The sequence below is a fragment of the Xiphophorus couchianus genome, chromosome 12, assembly GCF_001444195.1.
Source record: "Xiphophorus couchianus chromosome 12, X_couchianus-1.0, whole genome shotgun sequence".
Taxonomy (NCBI): domain Eukaryota; kingdom Metazoa; phylum Chordata; class Actinopteri; order Cyprinodontiformes; family Poeciliidae; genus Xiphophorus; species Xiphophorus couchianus.
This window is the reverse complement of record NC_040239.1, coordinates 15,549,535-15,568,202: the sequence shown is the minus strand read 5'-3', so window position 1 is coordinate 15,568,202 and position 18,668 is coordinate 15,549,535. Positions and strand designations below refer to the sequence as shown.

Genomic DNA, 18,668 nt, shown 5'->3' with positions numbered 1-18,668 from the left:
TGTTCTGACCCTCCTCCCTCTCTCTTGTCATGTCCACAGAGGCGATTGGCCTACATTGAAAGGAGTAAAAATATTTACTTCGAGGATGAGGATGATGAGTAAAACAGCTAAAATCCGCCGTAGCTGTGATGTAGAGTAGTTCTGGTACTTGTGCATAGTCTGTGCTGGAGAGTTACAGATTATAATCTCTGTTAGTTTAAACTGTTGAACTTTTAAGATAACCTTTGAGGAATGTAAGATTGTAATTTTGTATTGTATTTCATTTTTAAATGTTTGTTTTGTTCCTATTGAGTCAGTATCATTCATTTAATCATTCATGAATCCATTGTTGTCAGATTTATTTTTGTTCCTATTTTTTATGTCAGTCATTCTTTTATTCCTTAGCTTCTGTTTGAGAAATCTTTCATTATCATCAGTTTTGACTTCGATTTTGTTGCTAATAAAGGATTATTTAAATTCTAGCCTCCATTGTTTGTTTCATCCCATCTATTCCCTTCACCCCTTGCTCTTTGTTCATTTTCTAAGTTTTCTCCATATTTTCATGCACTCATTTTGCTGTGGACCATGTCGCTTCTTTCCTGCAGTTAGTTCATCATATTTTAAATCATCTTGCATACCTGCAAATAATTTCTGTTTTTAAAAAAAAAAATCACATTTTCTCTTTTAAACTTTTTTTCCTCGCAGACAATTGAAAACGGACGTTTTGCCAAGTATAGATACTTTGCTCATGCCAAGATTAACGATTCAGACTTCTTCATGATCACCAAGAGGTAAGCAGCTCTGACACTTCGTCAAATAAATTATAACATTTTTGCTGAGCTCAAAAGACATCAGTTATTTTGAGCAGGTTGTTAGCCTAAGAGCTAACAGCCTTTTGTTGTAGTTCATAATTCCATCACTAGATGTCCATGAAGCCTTTTTGCATTGTAATGGTGTATAAAGTGCTGTACAAGTTTAGTCCTGACAAACTCTTAAAATGTTTTAAGGTTAATAACAGTAATGTCTCAGTGCAAAACACGCATTTAAGCACAATCACAAAAGAAATTAGGTTTGGTTGATTATTTCTTTGTAATTGTGTTTCTTGGCAATGAATGTTGCAGTCAACCCCTGGTATTAGTGCAGGCTAGAAACCACAGCCGCCTGCAAACAGCTAAAATGAGCGAATGCTTGAAGTCGCCTCTAAAACACTTATAACTGCCTCCGTTTTTTCAAAGACCAATATGGCTTAAACTGCATTATCACGCACAGTGGAAATCGTCTCAGCGATACCGCTGAAGCGAACATGAAAAATCTAGCTTATTACCACAGCCAATCAGTGCCAAGAAAAATTAATGCCGTTTCTGATTTGGCTGTTTTGCAAACCCCAGTCAACTGTGTGCCAGGTAGCATTTTCTTATGAATATTTTAGATGTGCTGTTCAAAAAATAGGCTGATTCACAGTGAATAGTTTGGAGTTTCACAGAAAAATCTGCAAATAGGTGAATAAGTGGTGCCCCACTGTATGCCGTTGTGGAAAGCTTTATTTCCATTCAGTGATGTCACATTCGTTAGCAAAATGCATTTGTGGGTCAAGCAGCAGAGTTGAATATGTGGGTTGGACTGATTGAAGAAAACTGCTAAACCCTTTGGCAATATCAGCCAGCATATTCTGCTACCGCTACTAAACAAGACTTATCAGTAATTGAACAATTTATTCATTTAGCAAATAAGATCAGCGCGCTGCCACAATAGCCTGGCACCACATCCTCATGCTAGTCACCAGCTTGGTCACACACTGCTGCAGGATATTTTCCCATTCCTCACTTAGCGTTAGTTGCAATCAGCTAATGTGGTCGTGTTGGTCACTCTGGCACAAACACGTCCAAGTAGATCTATGGATCTAATAAATGATCAATGGAGCAGTTTGGGAACTGCTGGTAAGGCTGAAGGTTGGCTCTGATAAATCCTGCCCTCCTCAAAAGTATATTTATAATATTAGGAATTAGAGCAGTAAGTATTTATAAAATATCTCTGGTTCTGTTTTAAATAAAATATTTTACAGCTTTTGTTCTTTTGACTAGTTCTAAGCACCTTTATTGACACTACACTTGTACCAAACTGGCTCATTTCGATGCTTCTGCCTTGCAGAGGAATATTTTTTGTGACTAAAGGCACCTTTGGTCAGCTGACCTGCGAGTGGCAGTATCTCTTTGAAGAATTCACAATGGACCCAAAGATTGTTGGTGGACGTCGACTGCGAATTGAAGCCAAGGTATGAACATTAGTTTTTGTTTAGTTAAAAGTTCACAACATGCCGACATAAATTGAATTCCAACTCTAAACATACAGGAAAGAGTGAAATCAGTCTTCCATGCCAAAGAGTTTGGGAAGATCATAAACTTCAAAACTCCAGAGATTGCCCAGGTAAGCTGACAATTTTTAGGAGAACAGGCCAGCCATGCTTTACAAAGGACTGAAACTCATTTATTCTGACTTCTAATTTCTTTTTCAGTGGGTTCTCAACAAATTGGAGGATGCCAGAGATCGTTTACCTAAATACTAATATTGAAGAATAGGATGTGCTAAAAACACACATGATCTTTGTGTGTCAGTGCCTTTGCTCTTCACTGCATGTCTGATTTACGTCCCTACGTGTGTAAACAGCGCGCAAATGTTTTTTTCTGTTGACTGCATGAAGTTAGGAGTGAAAGATTTAAACAGGAGTTATATTGTTAAACAAAAAAAGTGCTATTAGTGTTTCACCACAGAATCTCAGAATTAATTTCACCAAACTTTGCCACTACTCTAATTGCACTCATTCTTTTTGCACAAATATAGTTTCATTGGTCTTTTTGACCAGCGCAACATTAATCCTCAAGTTTACCTTTACATTTTATAACATTTAGTGAAAAAAGTCAGGGTGTTTTAATACCTTTTTAGGTGTCTTTAGTTTTATTTTTCACTGTCGAATGCATCATGTCACTGAATTTATTCCTCTTTGTTATTAATTATGTTTTTATTTGTGTGAAAATGTAGAAATATCATTGGAAGCATCCTAAATAACAGAGGCCAAATTACCAACTGCACATTCAACATTTAAAGCTGTTAATTATGTACCAGATCATGTAAAAGAGAATCAAAGTGTTACTGTAACATCATTATGGTTCAATGTTTTCCTTTTTCTTCTTCAAGGTTTACTTTTTTGTACACATTTTCCAAGAATTAGTTGAATTTACAGATGCATGCTATTTTTCTACTCTATCTCTATGTTCATTTGAGTTACTTTGATCACATCAAGTCTGTGGAATTCAGATGGTAATGTTGCTTTCATGTTTTTGTACTATATATATATGCAATGCAAACTTTACAAAAGAAATATGCAGAGAAAAATGTATTTAAAAATAAAGGAGTTCTAATTATAACTGGCTACTGTTTTCTCAAAGATTCAGGTTTCCTTCTATCATACCAAGAGTAAATATTTCTGATGCCATTCTACCTTTTGTTCTCCCTCATTTGATTTTTTTTTTTTGTTGTGTTATTTTTTGAGAGGGTTGTCTGAATGTTTTCTTCATGCTGTTTTCACAGAGAAATAAAAAAATATTCGTCAGTTACCTTCTTAAATTTCAGTGCCGTCTTTATTAATCTATAGTACCAAGAACATGTTTCTGCTTCTCAGTTTTTACAACAGCATCAACAAATAATATTTCCATTGCTACTTAAATAAACAGGGTCAGCGTCTATAAGTACATCTCAGACTATGTACACCTAAAAAAGATAAACGTTCTGAGTACGTTAGCCTCTCGCAGCAAAATCTGTGCCTAAAGATGCTCTAAATGGAGATATATTAGTTAAGGCCTCTTATATCATTTTGATTTATATTTTTAAAGAATATTATTCACACATCAGGTAAGTCGGTGAGCTACTTCTAGCATTCATATTCTTACTACAGCTTTAAAGTAGCCTTTACAGCAGACCCGAAAAGAAAAGATAAACATCATCTATACAAAGTTACGGTTTAGGCAGAATATCCTACACAAATCATTGTTTATGCCTCGTGGGTTCCAGCTGTTCAGCTAAATTGGATCTTGTGCTTTTGGGATAATATTTGATCCAGAAAATCTTTTACGTGAGATATGGGTAAACGGTTGCATGGCATTTCCTTTAGTGGTAGCTACACCAGGTTGAAGTCCTTCAGATTGGCTGTGAGGATGGTGTCTTTCACGGCCACAAAGACAAAGCGGATGTTTTCGGTGTCGGTGGCGCATGTGAAGTGGGAGTACAGCTTCTTGTCTTTGTTGGGATTTTGTTCTTGGTACATCTTGAGGATGAATTCTTGAGCTGCTGCTGGATCCTGCTGAGGCCCTGCAAAGGAGAGACGAGGTACCGGTTAATAAAAAACACCCTTAACTATGAGTTGAAGCATAATGTGGTTCTGAAAACACAAGTTCTTTCAATTTAGATGTACTTTCCTGACTCAAATGCTAGCATTGATTCATGCCATCTACTAGCCAAGCTGTCAGACTGGACTTAATGATGAGTGAATAATAAATCTGACCTGTGAATTCAGGGAAGTAGGTGACTAAGTGAGAGTATATGATCTTCTCCTTGAGGATGTCGGTCTTGTTGAGGAAAAGAATGACAGAAGACTTCTCGAACCAGGGGTAGGTGATGATGGTTTTGAACAGGGCTTTGCTCTCCTCCATGCGGTTCTAAGGAAGGTGCCACAGTGAACACACATTTTAAACTCACATTTCAAAGGGGACATGATATCAGAAGGCATAAAACATTACAAATTATGAAACCTAAATATGCTTTGTCGCTGGTTTTTAATGCAGATCATTAATAAAACACATATACACCCTCTAAACTGGATATTTTTTTCCTTAAATAGATGATGTAGCATTTGTTATTGTACCCTCTGGAAACAACAGACATCTTCTCTGCAGGAGTTCAGCGGCAGTAAACATGTAAAGCAAAAACCATACTCTGACCCTAACCCTCTGTTGGAAGCACAGTTTGCACCGGAAGTAGGGAAAAATGTTTATCTTTAGTTTAAGAAAAAGACAAATACAGACTGAGGGGTAAGAATCCAAGAGTTGATTGAGTGGCTTTGCTGATGGCTCAAACAGTGAGTCAACAGCCAGACCATCAACGTGATCACAGCTGTCATTTCTAAGCATAAAGTTAAGCTAATGTAAAGTAAGGAAGTTCTTTTTTTATTGTGCTTTTCTTTTTTGTCATCAAAAACTATGATTTTCTTCATGTCTGAGCCAAATAAGAAAAAAAAAACCCAACAACATTTGATCCAGCTGTCACTGTAGTGTGTCAACGTTCTTCCAACCGTTCATGTGTAGCATTAGCTTTAGCTTACTTTAGGATTACATGTTGGTAGAAACTAACTGGAAACTGAGTTTGAGCTGATAGCAGTAGAAAACAGTTTTGAACAAGGTGGATAATGAGAGAGGGATGAAACTTGCACCGATCTGGCTTGCTAATAAAAGGTAGGCTATTTTAGTGACTCTGTCGGAAGGAATGTGAGTGTTTTCTGACAGTTTTTGGGCACCAAAGTTACCAGGATGGGTGGAACCTGAGCACCGACATTATTGCAGTGTTTGAAATTAGAGGCAGACTGGGCTCACGCCGACGCTTTTAATTCTGCCTGTACGATGCCAGTTTGTTAAATCTCCAAACTAATAGTCACCAACATTTCCCTTAACGTTCTCCTCACTTGACAAATGAACATGAAAATCTTGACTTCTTGAACTAAAACTTGAAATGGAGACATTGTTCACTCTTATTTCTCATGCACTGATGTTCAAGTTTAGCATTCAAACATATCAGGGTTTTTTTTTTTACTTTGGTTCTGTAACAGTTGTGAGCTGCAGGACAGAACTCAACAGAAAAGAAAAAAAAAGTTGCATAAACGTGTTTGCCTCAGATAGGAGTCTCACCTCGTTGTCGCACTCTGCCAAGACCTGGTCGTACTCACTAAGCGCCACCAGGAAAATGATGGAGGTGACGTTCTCAAAGCAGTGAATCCACTTTCTCCTCTCTGACCTCTGACCTCCAACATCCACCATCCTGCCAGAAAATCAGCCACAATGAGTACACACGGCGGCGGCCAACAGTGGAGAGGGATCCTGTAAATGACATTACCTAAAAATGACGTTCTCCATGTCAAAGGGGTACTCAATTATTCCTGTTGTTGGCACTCGGACTCTGAGGATGTCCTGGAGGTCTGGCAGGTAGGAAGGCTGGGAAATCCGATCCAAGTCGGTGAGATAGCTGAAATTATTTACAGCAATGACATTATGAGCGGTTGAGTTAAAAAGAACCAGAGCAGGGTTTTTAAAAGCCAGAAACCCAAACAGGGCACTGATACAAAGCAAGCATGAAGCTCTCAATATGGAAACGTCTGGCAGAATCAACAGACAACAGCTTTGTTGCTTTACAGAAGTGGAAATGGAGCCCATTTTAGTTAACATATGATTTGCATTTCTGAAAATAAAAACCCACAAAAAAAAAAAAAAAGCGCTTTTCTCTTTTCAACTCTGGTCAATTCAGAGTTCAGTTTTACTAGGAATAATTTCTGTTCCACTATGAGTGGGAGCTCATCTGCATGGCCAGGAATATTAACATTTAAATAGAACATGCCTTCTATGTTCTATTTAAAGCTCCTCTGTATATTTTTAAAAACATGGGAACAAACATGACTCAGTTATGTGGTGTGAATAAAGCAGCAGAGATCCATCCTTTATTTTGTAAAGATCCAACATGTGATTATTTCAGGGTGAGTGCACCAAAACCAATAATAGAGATTCAGTAGTTTCATTTTGGTATGCTGCCATGGCAGAATTAGAATTATGAGTCAAAATTTTAGGAAAGCAAAAAATCAAGAGATATTATATAGGATTTTTTTTTCAGTTCTCTGAATTAACATTTTTTTATGTTGCTGCTAATATATCTTTAAAAATCAGAAAGCTGCATAAAAGTACAATATTTATTACCAGTCATTTCACAGGGATTCATGACACATGAAATAAAAATATTTCAAGCTGTTATCTTTTGCGTTTTTATGAAAACCCCAAAATTCTGTATCTCAGAAAATTATTCCAATAGACCAATCAAAATCTGATATTTTCAGGACTAAAGTCAGGCCTCTGGAAAGTGCAGTTGAAATCAAAAGTTTACATACATTATATAGAAAGACACATACGGATTTTTTCATACTAACATGAATTAATGTTAATTAATGTTGTTAATCATCCTTGTGTACTCGCTGCCAAATATGCTAATGGTGGAGAAACAACTCACTATTACAGGAAAACTGTTTAGAGTGCCATCATTGGTGGCTATGCTGACTAGCTTCAGCATTTATAACAAGCTCTGCTAGCTATAGCTTAGCAGAGGGTCATGAGAGGGGATGAGCTGTGCCACATGGAGGGGCGATTGACAGCACTAAGACCTTCCTCCTGGCTCTGATTGGTTGTTTCTAGTTTGCACTGGGAGAGGTCAAAAGAGCCAAAGTACGACAATAAATATCTAAGTAGCCTAGCAAAGCTTGGTGTTTCCTGTCCTGAATTCATACATGAAATTTGCAGAAACATAACAGCCGCCATTGTCTCCTCTGCTGAGTACTTGGGTTAGCTTCATGTGCTGTAAGCAACTGCAAGGTGAAAGTCTCACTATTTGGTGGAGTCGGACAGCTGGTACTCCCTGCGCCGGTCGTAGCAGTCCTGGATTCCAGCGTCTTTCCACAGGTTCCTGATAGCAACAACAAGGTTCTGATCCAACTCCTCCACCTTGTCCACCTCTACCTCCAGGACTGAGTTTGCATTGTTCTGCAACAAAGAGGAGGAATAATTGACTTATGATGGATTTATATGTATAATATATGTTTTTTTTTCATTCAGACTGGTTTCTAACCCACCTGGTTCTGCGGATCAGAAAAGGATATGCCGAGCGGCCCCATGGCTCGGATCATGGTCTGCATTGATGTGTAGATGTTCTGGAAGACCAGCTTGGCGTAACTCCTCTTGTCCTCGTCTGTGTACCCCCCTCCATGGATGATCCTCATCTGTTTGATGAAGGTGCTCTTTCCACTCTCACCCGTGCCTGTTCAGAGACAGAGGAGACATTCGACAACTTGTTTTATTTTGCTACGTTTATTGAATGTTTGCATTTAGAAACTGAGATACGGGCTCCAAACCTCAGAAAACTCCTAATTGTCTCAATGTTTGGCTGCCAGTTTTAGAAAATTGCCTCTTTTATTTACTAAAATGTTGAATTCAATTACAAAAGGTAAAAAGTTCAGTAAGTTAATTTGTAAAATATCATAATATAATGAAAATTGTCCTTTTTTATTGTTCCTGTCTTCAATAATTAAGCAGTTTATCAAGGTGTCAGGTCAGCGTCGCCGGATTCGTTTTTGAGGTGGGGAGTCATGGGGTGTTTCGTCACCTCTGTTATGCACTTTGTCAGGCGCGTGCACTTGTTCAATTGATATGATGGCACCTGTCAATCAATTCAATGGATTTGTCGCAATTTGTCCCGAAGTAAAGAGTAAACATGCCTTACCTGGAGGATAATATTTTTGGGTCTACCATGCGCTGCGGTCTGGCTAGATTTGATGATTATTTGCTATTCGTAAAGATTTGGTGGGAAATAATCAGAAAAAAATGTCAAGTTGTCAGTGGGGAACATGCAGAAGACAGCTTTAGATGGCGGAATGGACTTTAATCCATTTTCCAAACTGGAGTCTGGAAAAAAGTAGACTCCAGTTTGGAGTAAAAAGCACACGGTAAAAAGCTCTGGCCTGATCCAATCGACCGCTCTTAGAACTACAGGAGGATTCAAACTCTGCTCATTCATTTTTAGCTTACAGTGAAAAACTGCCAAGCCGCCAAATAAACGTAAACAATAACATTTAGGCTTTGGCGTGCGGACTCACACAGACTCGGACTCGCACACACTTGCTACGTACAAGATGTTTTGACACAATAGAAATTTTTTTCTCCTAAATGTTAATAGTAAAGAGGGTTAGATAATAATAAAATAAATAAATAAATTCCCGTCTGTTTTTCTTAAAGTAAAATCTGAAGGTACACACTGTGCGTACAGCAATGGCCCCCTGGCCAACAACATGTGCTAAAATGTTTTCGTGGAAATATTATTTTAGTAGGGGCTGCACAGTGACACAGTTGGTAGCACTGTTGCCTTGCAGCAAGAAGGTCCTGGGTTCGATTCCTGGCCCGGGGTCTTTCTGCACGGAGTTTGCATGTTCTCCCTGTGCATGTGTGGGTTCTCTCCGGGTACTCCAGCTTCCTCCCACAGTCCAAAAACATGACTGTTAGGTTAACTGGTCTCTCTAAATTCTTCCTAGGTGTGAGTGGTGTGTGCATGGTTGTTTGTCCTGTATGTCTTTGTGTTGCCCTGCGACAGACTGGCGACCTGTCCAGGGTGTACCCCGCCTCCCGCCCAGAATGTTAGCTGTAGATAGGCACCAGCAACCCTCCAGATCCCTTTAAGGGACAAGGGTGTTAGAAAATGGATGGATTATTTTTAGTAAATCTAAGAGTATTACTCATGTGATTTTAAGATATGATGGTTCAGACTGAGCTCATTCATATCCTTGAAAATATGAGGGAAAAACATGAGAAATGAGAGGCAAAGGTTTTGTGAGCTCACAGTAAAAGAGAGCTTAGATGTTGTTAGAGAGATTTTTAAAAACTGTAAGGAAGTATTATTTTCAGGGTAGTGACAGTTTGTTTAAATAGTGAGAGTGCTCATAAATCTCATAATAGATTTTATTTCCAAGAAATAATTGGGAACTCAGCAGAGTCTAATCCCAATCAAAACATGCAACAGGAATTGTTGTAAATTGTTCTTGGCTTACAGAAAGTAAGAATGCTAGGCAGTTAAAAAAAAAAGTCTTTATATTTTTTGATATACTAAAACATCTACTGTATAAATATAAAATTATCCAGCAGATTTAACCAAACTATTTGACCAATATTTCTAAGAACTGCTTGTTAAGAACTTTCACAGACACCAGTAACTGGATGTTTTTCTGTTTAATTTTCCCAACATATTTCTTCAGGCTGGAAGAAATCTTAATGTTTTGAAGCGGCCCAGTCAGATTCCATATTGAATCTCTGGTTGGAGTTAAATATTAGTATGATGGCAAGGAGACCGAAGATAAGGCAGCACTTATTTCAAAAAAATATTTTCAATGTTCACTTTAGGAACGTAAAGTGATTGAACCGAATTTAAGAAGCAAAAGATATAGTAAAAAAAAGAATTTTTTTAAACAACAACAATCAAGACACCCTACGCCTGAACAGCCAGTAAAATTACTTTAGGGAAACCTTTTGTAGCTATTTACCAATCTCTTGACATCAATCTGAGAAATGATTGACCGTCTCCTCGTTTTCAGCTGTGAGGTTTGAGGGGATTGTTGCCCAGAGGTTTCCTTTTCTTAGTTTTCAGACAGCCCTGGACAGATTGGTTCCAGCCCAGGGGCCCTCATCCTTCTAAGCCCGGCCCTGCATGTCCTAATGTTTTCATACATTTGAGAAATCTCTATCTCAAGTGTCACAGATAGGCTGTAGGGTTCATTCAGGGGAGCACAAAGTAGAACATTTCCCTCTGTAATGAAGAGGAAAGAACATGTAAATACTTCAAGTAGAGCAGCTGATCCACATTTCTCTGCTGCTCCACACACACGGCCACTCTACAAAACGCCCTGCAGTTATAACTTGTCACTCACTGCGTTTCTGAACATCTTGTTACCTAGTGCCAGATTAAAGTAAATAAATAATAATTTAAAAAAACAGGTAAACAAGTTAGTTCTATGACAACGTTTGACTACTAACTTGTCCCTGCTTGAATCTGCAGGCAAACGTAACAATTTGAATGCAGATTTGACTGCCAAAAAGGCACCAGTCTGCTAATATTTGGGTGCAGGAAGTTGTAGTCGACTCGCGTCATCCAACTTGCAGATGATTTGAATCCCAAGTAAGAATGCTTTTCAAGTGATTACTTAATACCAGACGACCTCAGCCGTCTTCTGTCTCTGAAGAGTTTTTTTACACTTAGGTTGTGGGAAAACACCACTACGTTTTCATAACAGGTCGAACTGGTTATATTAGTTAGACACGATCCTAATAAACTCTAATACTGCTGAAAAGTAAAATGTTTTAAGTACAGTCAAATAATTTATCCTGCGTTGACTACTCACACTCAGCTTTTGTAACCAATGACAAAATCAGTTTGCTAGCTTGCTTCAAATGCGGACGCCATGGTTTCAGGCAGATGGTGTCACTTCTGACTTTGGATCAATACACCCTGAATATTAAAATGCTTCATCAGGTGACTTGCCATCTGCAGATTCACAAAGTTTTCAAACAAAGTCTATAACTGCTTACAAATTTTAATTTGTTCTAATATTTTTATTTAGATCTAGTGGATACTCGTCACCAATCAAATAAATTTAAGGATGAAAACTGCAAACTGAGTTCCGGTTCCAGAAGTTTCCACATCTCGTGTTCTGCTTTGCATGGCGTTAGGAAAAGTCCACTCTTTTCTTCTCAGCATACAAACTTCAGCCAAATCTTCTGCATTTGAATGTACCTTGTTTACAAGTCAAGTTTCCTGGAGGCGAGGCAGAAAAGGAGGCAAATTCAGATGCTGCTGCTGCTGCGCTAGATACGCAATTCAGGATGAAACAAACTTTTTAAACTCTGCTCCAGGTGGTCACCTGAATAATTGAGGAATGTGACAAGATTATTTTGTAAAAAAAAATTAAATTAATAAAAATTGATGCTGAGTAAAATGTAAATTTTTTAAAAATGGCTTGATTTACAAATAACTTCCACATTTAGGCTGATTTACAAAAATAAAAACTTTCAAAACAGATAACTGCTTAAGCCCAAAATTATTCTTGCCCCAGCTAAATTTAGATTTTAAATTATTTATCTTTTAACCAGGAGGCTGTTTTCTAATCGCCTAGCCTACTGGTTTATTCTCTCAAAACACAACAAAACATTATAAAAGGATTACACAGCCTGAAAAAACCTATTTGCATTTTAATTAAAAAATAGTACAGAAATCTGAGAGTTGAGCACATAAATGGAATAATCTCCAGCAAGGTTTGTGATTCAAGGTAAAGGTGGATCAGGCTGATAAAAGCCTTCACAGATGCAATAAGTGAATGTTTCCACCAGCAGAGAGCAAGAGGACACTCCTCGTGTTCACAAGTACACAAACCTCATTGCCTGCTAGGAAATTCAGCTTTTCTGTGCAGCTTAGTCAGAGATTTCATCAAAATATCGTCAACACCAGAAAAACCTGAGGCTTCCTCTTTTCTGCTTCTTCATCAGTCTGGTGTTGAAGTGGACCAGGACTCAGGCTACCAACAGTATGAGCTCATGAGAGTTTGGTCAGATCAGAAAACTAAACAAACTCTTTAAGGCCCACTTGAATCAGGAGATTATATTTCCACTTGTTCTGGTACTTAAAATGTTATTTTATCACCTCTGAAGAGTTTAGGCTTGAAAGTCTTGCAGAAAAAATATTGAGCTACCTAGATGTGCTAAGAGACAAACTTTAATCACCCAGTGTCTGGTAGTTGTTCCCTAGATTGGAGTAGAAAATGCTGTAATATTCATTCTTAACCAAGAACCAACAGACAGATTTTTATCAAGGTTCTATGTTTAGAAATATCAACTAAATGCTGTTTCTATCCTGGGAAAATGACTGGTAAGTGATGACTGATACCGGGTTTCCGGGACAACATAAAAATAAAATAAAAACAGACTTTGTGCATGAAAAAATTTGCTTCTTATTCACAAAAGAGGCAATATATAAGCTATTTTGTCTTTGGTAGACTTACTAAATTTACATTTTCACACATTTTCAGTGATTTTAAGAAACCAAACAAAGCAGCGAAACAATGAAATCTCTACATCGGTGAGCAGAAAGAGAAACATCGCACAAGCTGCTCGTCATCACAAAGAGCACTGGACACATTCTGCACAATAGTGGAATAAATGCACATTGTTAAAATCTATTACCTCCTGAGGTCTAAACTTTAATCTTTCAGGTAAACACAATAACAATGCGAAAACAGTTACATGCATTATTTCCAAAGTGCTCACAATGGTAAATGTTTAAATGATTTTGAAGTTATTGCACATTTGTTTTTCATGCGTTTGCTCTCGACATTGGTTGGACTTTTGGAATCAAACATCAGATCCAGATTGAGCCAAAAGCCACAAAAACTGGGATGTTCTTTTGTGTCCAGTCAAAGTAAGAGGACCAGACTAAAGGCAGTGTAAATTTAGGTGAATATTTTCAGCACTAAATGAGGACTAAACTAATTGCCATTGTGGGTTTGATGTGGGAAACATGGGTGGCAATAGAAGAAAAGGGCATACGAGCGACAAAAAAGAAAAGAAAAGAAATCTCAGCTACAACCTGAATTAGTTTTTATTTTACTTTTAGCGTGTGCAGTCGGTGTGTTGAGTAAATGCAGCCGGCTTGCTGATGCCAGCTGAAGGAACAGGTTATCAGTCTGTGCTTTACAGCATTGACATCCACTCCATAACTGAGGGAATTTTCTGGATTTTGACTGAAAATCCAGTTTGATTGACATGTTTGACGGTGTCAATCAAACTGAGCCCGGTTTCATGTTACAAAATATAATTTTTTTTTTGGCCTAAGGAGGTGCTCACTCAGGCATCATTTACTAAACAACTGCCCTTGTTGATGGCCTGTTCTTCTTAACTGGACCTACTTGCAGACTTATAAGGCTTAATGGATGACCATCAGCATTATTATTGTTATTTTGCTTATTGTATTTATGAAGCAACAGGTTCATATTTTGTACCGCAAAGTAGTGAAGCGACTAACAGAAAAGTTTGACATTTTGAAACTCTTCAACTTTTCTAAAGAGAAACTTTTCCTCAGAACCCATTTTCCCTGCAAATTAAAGTTGAACGAGGCTGGTGCGTTTTGTGTGTTGGACCTCTCTGTTGTTTTTGATCGTTGTGGTTCTATGCAAGTTTAAGTGGAAAACACCGGTATGAGTCACAGATAGGAAACCCCCTCAGTGAGACAGAACGTGTAGTAAAGCTAAAATACGTGATGAATAATTTAAAGTGTAATACAATATTTAAGCTGAATTGTAGCTGTGCTTGTTTGTGTTTTTAGTGCATGCGTGTGTGTGTGTGTGTATGCCTGCTTGACATAGTTTCCTTGTGAGTAAAAAAGGACTTGTCCACATCTGCCGATGTGCCGCAGCCTCACAGCTACACACACTTCCTCGACAGGGAAGCACAGTCAGTGTGAATGAGTGGCATTAACATACCAGAGATAAGAACTACGTACTACTGGATGGCTACACCGTGCCTGCTATGTTTTGTGCAAATGAAACTCGCCGGTCAGGTGGGATTTTCAGGCAAATGCAGGATGCAAAAGAAGAAGTCAGTACAACAAACTGATTTTTCCACAGTCCAAGCTGTGCCGTGCTCCAAGAACAAAAACGTCCCCTGATGTATGATTTACATAAATTCGTCTGACAAAATATCTGTTGTGCAGCAGGCGGTTCACTGGGCCGAGGCCTTGTTGAAGTACAGGGATGAAACAGACATTTAAAACCCTGCTGCGGTTCACGCCCCCAGTTTTTGTGTTGATTCATCACTTTTTTTTTTATTTTTGTTTTTGTTTTCTGCTATCTTGAAGTGAGTATTTAAATTGATCTGCTTAAATAATGCCGATAGTTTTAAAAATCATTAATGAAATTACCAATTTTCAAATTAGAGATGCTACATTTTCAGTTTTCACAGAGAACATTAAAAAAAAAATGAGAAAAGAAAGAATTGTTGTAACTGGTTATTTAATTTTCATTTATGGAAGTGTTTTGATTGGTTATGTGATTTCACAGTTTCATATATGCAGTTGTTTTAATTTAGTTTAGAGTATTGTCTTAGTTTTTGTGACCTTTGATGTTCTGTTTTATTCAGTTCTGTCCTGAGCTGCAGCCATCTTGTAAATGAGATTTTGAATTAAAATGTGTCTTTCATGGTTAAATCAAAGCATAAAGTGTGCTGGGTCGCTCAGCTGGTAGACACTGTGGTCCTTGATGCCGTCGTCCTGGGTTTGATTCCAGGGTCCAGTGATTTGCTGCATGTCTTCCTGTTCTCTTTCTATTTCTCTTTCCTTCCTATTTCCTGCCTATTTGATGTTCAATAAAGGACACTAGAGTCTAAACAAATAAAAATCTACATTTAGATAGTTAATGTTTAATAATGATTTTTAAATTATTTATTGAATGCCACATTCTTCATGAAAGACTACGTACATTTTTCTGTTGAATTTCATTTTTGTAAGATTTGCTCTTTTATCTCCGTTTTCTTTGCATTTGCTCAGAATCGGGGCTGGAGCTCAACTTATCAACCTGTGGCTTTTTCAGATACAAGGCCACTGAAATAAACTACTTCATACAGTAGATGATTGTGTTGTTTTTGTTCTGCTTCACTCCGCTCGTGCTCTCTCTACAGGCCTGTGACCACCTTAATGAAACCCACGGAGAGCTCTGAGTCAGTGACCAGCTTAATGAGTGAAACTACAGGCAAGATGCTGAACAGTTCGGACAACTTAGCATCTGTGTCCAAAGCAACGACTTCAGATGGTGAAAACATTGTTTTTGTTTTTTTATGCAGTCATAATTGGTCATTGGTTTTTATTTTTACTAAATATCTAACCTGAAAAGTGGCCTAGAAATATGTTTTTATTTTTTTTCCTTAAAGCTGTTCTTCCTGTTCCTCACATAGCTTGTCTGACTCCATTAGGTTTCTTATTAAGCGCCTGTCAGTAAAACACAGAGGGATTTTTAGGCTGCCTTAAATCTGAAATATTATGATGTCTAATCATTTGTTGTTCAGCTGCCCAGGGCACCTCTCTGCTTTAAGAGTTCGACCCTTTCCCAACGAACAGTGGGTGCTCACTTGTGGCTCATGTTCTGCTCCGTGGTGGGATTTGCATGAGTTTTGCATGAGGCGCGCCCGCAGCAGCTAGTTATGGCTCCGTTGCGCAGCACAGAGCGAGGCGTCGGCAGGGTTGTGGTGGCCCTCAGCCTCTCCCACACCGCTGCAGTAAAATGCAGCGAAACTGATGCAACGAGCCTGTTGTCTCTGTGATTATCGGGCTGCTTCCAACGGTGCAAAAGAACAAACACTGTGATAAGACGTGGGAAAGTCAGAAGTGGACAAAGAGAGTAGTGTGCACTAATTAGAAGTAGTCTGATCACCAGCTGCACTATAAAAATGAATTTGGGACGGTATTAAATGTTAGCCATTTAATTTATTAAGTGGCATTTAATTTATTAAATGGCTCAAATTTCCTGAGTTGTAATGTGACTGAAAATATTATAAAATCTGTAAAAACTTGTTTAGCTGTTTTATTGACGGCTAATGCAAGCTAGCAAGTGGAAGTTGCTAACCGTGTTGGAAAAAATTTTGAAAGTTTATAATTATTTCAATGACATTTTAGAAATTAATCACACACCAATTATTTTCTTTTAGTTCTTCACATTTTAGGACAGGTCACCGAATTATAGGAAGGTATTAAATATAAGATCTTTTTTAAAAATTTCAGATGAGTTAAATCTTAGCAATACTACTATTTTGCTAAATAGAGACATTTTAAGTAGAATTTAACTGATAATGTTGATTTTTACCATCTGCTATTCTCATTTGTTTTCTGTACTGATTAGCTTAGCGATGGCTAATCCTAAAGCAAAGCTGTGTAGCAAAACTAACTGAGTCAGGCGTTGCCAATAACCGGCACAAATGTCAATATGTGATGATCATTAAAAAAAGGTTTCATACAATACCGAGTTACTACAGGTCGATGCATTTTAGATCTAATTCCTTATGCACAAAATTAATTTCTTTTTATCATGGGAGAATAAATCAGATGAGCATAATGATACAACTTATTACTTTCAAATGTTCTAAGCAGAATGAGTCTTTCTTCTAAATCAATTTAAGTTTTTTTTTTTATCTTTTAGCTAATTGTTAAACTTACCAAATGTACTTTTAGAAATACTAAAATATAACCAAATGAAATGTATGTGCATTGTTTATGAAACTCTTACAGTTATTATAACTGGATGCATCTCATAAAGACATATTTGCAAACATTTCCATAAATTACATTGAATCCCAACCACAAATATATTTCCTCAGGTGATAATATTAATACGAAATTATTTGTATAAACTGACTACTCCTTGGTCTGAACTATTTTCTTAGTTGGCCATTGGCTTTCTAGCTAAGTTCACTCCAGGAAAAGATAACAGCTCATCCACGTTTCTCCACTTCCTTCCTGAACAAAACCAAAAATTCTCCCAACACGCAGACCCGACCTAGTAGAAGCTTAAAACGTGTTTTTATTTATTTATTTTGAAATAACAGACCTTTCTCTCAGTCTATACGTCTTCTCCATTAAGGATATATATTTAAAAAATGGTGGGTAAATCTTTGACACAGTAATTACGCAGAGCCGCGAGTGTTTTAAGCAGTAGAAAAATACGGCAGAACCAAAATGGAGTTAACCTGACCCCAATCATTTTATGGCGACATATATTAACCTATTAACCCACTGAAGATCTTAAAACTGACGTTGGATTTGATGAAAGCTTTAAGGTCTGATAAACTGATATAGTTAATCCAATTAAGCTCATTTCTAAAAGCAGCTTAATTGTGTTTTTCGTGTGTTGGTTTCTTTAACCCAACTTTCCATGAAAATCTGCGTGTGCAGGTGCGGTCGGTGAGGAAGCCGTGAGGTAATGGTAAATTAAAAAAAAAAAAAAAAAACTTTTATAAATCACCGACCGTCACACCCACGGGGGAGTTTTAATAAATCCACTTAAATAGGAAAGTTGTCAACAATGTTTTAAAACTTTACTGGACTGAATTTTTACAACCTGCAAAGTGAAACAGATTCAGTTTGGTGTCATTTTCAAACCGCTGCAGATTAAACCCTGATTTTTTATTATTATTATTATTATTCCTTCCTGATCTGTAAGTATTTTCTGTCTGCGCCTCTGGTCGGGGCCCCGGGCTCTCAGCTGGGTGATGCTCACCTAACAGCAGCAGCTTCAGCTCCCTGCGGGAATCCTTCTTGTCCCTCCGCAGCTGCTCCTCTATCGCGTCGTTGATCCTCTTGGTCTCCCGGTCCTCCGCCGACACACAACACCCAGCCATCCTCCCCAACACTGAGACGCAGGCCCCTATGGTGGTGAACCGTCTGCGATCAAATTAGGGGGAGGAAAGAAAAAAAAAAAAAGAAGAAGAAGTTTTGGAGTCTTTGAATGAGGTGGGGAGGGGGGAAAAGCTCACACGGCTCACAGCTTCTAGCGGGAGGGAGAGTCGAGCATCATCAGAAGGAATGAATTTGATCCTTTATAAAAATTAATTTAAAAAAATGGTTTTATCAGTTGAGAAATGTTCTTATTCTCCCAGCTGTGTGTATGATCAGCGGATTCATTAGAAAATCCTTCTCATGGAGGAGCGTCTTCTTTGAGGTCCTTGAGGTCAAAGTGCAGCGGTTGGTCTGGACCAGAGAGATGGCTGCTGAACTTTTTCCTGTCCAGTCGGGAGGGCGTGGCACTGGCCACAAATAGA

At 38.0% G+C, this 18,668-nt stretch overlaps 2 protein-coding genes across 7 annotated transcripts in view; one reads left to right on the top strand and one right to left on the bottom strand.

Annotated features, from left to right (window-relative positions):
* The window catches only part of vps13a (vacuolar protein sorting 13 homolog A), a 45,309-nt gene extending 41,908 nt beyond the window's left edge, over positions 1-3,401 (top strand). For 5 of the 6 annotated variants that reach the window (XM_028033178.1, XM_028033181.1, XM_028033179.1 and 2 more), the window contains 4 exons: positions 685-770; positions 2,128-2,251; positions 2,329-2,403; positions 2,492-3,401. In XM_028033178.1, the coding sequence (XP_027888979.1) occupies positions 685-770; positions 2,128-2,251; positions 2,329-2,403; positions 2,492-2,542 (336 nt within the window). In that variant the 3' untranslated portion in view covers positions 2,543-3,401. Of the gene's footprint in view, positions 1-39; positions 462-684; positions 771-2,127; positions 2,252-2,328; positions 2,404-2,491 lie in introns of those variants that run through there. The other variant, XM_028033182.1, reaches the window with a different exon arrangement.
* Positions 3,178-18,583, bottom strand: LOC114154253 (guanine nucleotide-binding protein subunit alpha-14-like). The gene is made up of 7 exons (XM_028033183.1): positions 18,128-18,583; positions 7,910-8,094; positions 7,666-7,820; positions 6,136-6,264; positions 5,931-6,060; positions 4,535-4,688; positions 3,178-4,341 (listed from the first exon to the last, which is right to left on the bottom strand). Exons 1-7 carry the CDS (start codon positions 18,246-18,248, stop codon positions 4,151-4,153), a joined length of 1,065 nt encoding a protein of 354 aa, XP_027888984.1. The 5' UTR covers positions 18,249-18,583; the 3' UTR covers positions 3,178-4,150.
* Positions 18,584-18,668: the final 85 nt, after the last annotated feature.

Excerpts from the sequence above, each read along its gene's own strand:
- LOC114154253 (XM_028033183.1), bottom strand. The coding sequence starts at position 18,248 with ATGGCTGGGTGTTGTGTGTCGGCGGAGGACCGGGAGACCAAGAGGATC. Across the intron at positions 8,095-18,127 it reads GCTGAAGCTGCTGCTGTTAG|GCACGGGTGAGAGTGGAAAG; the intron begins GTGAGCATCACC and ends GTCTCTGAACAG. Across the intron at positions 6,265-7,665 it reads CTGTCCGACTCCACCAAATA|CTATCTCACCGACTTGGATC; the intron begins GTGAGACTTTCA and ends AAATAATTTCAG.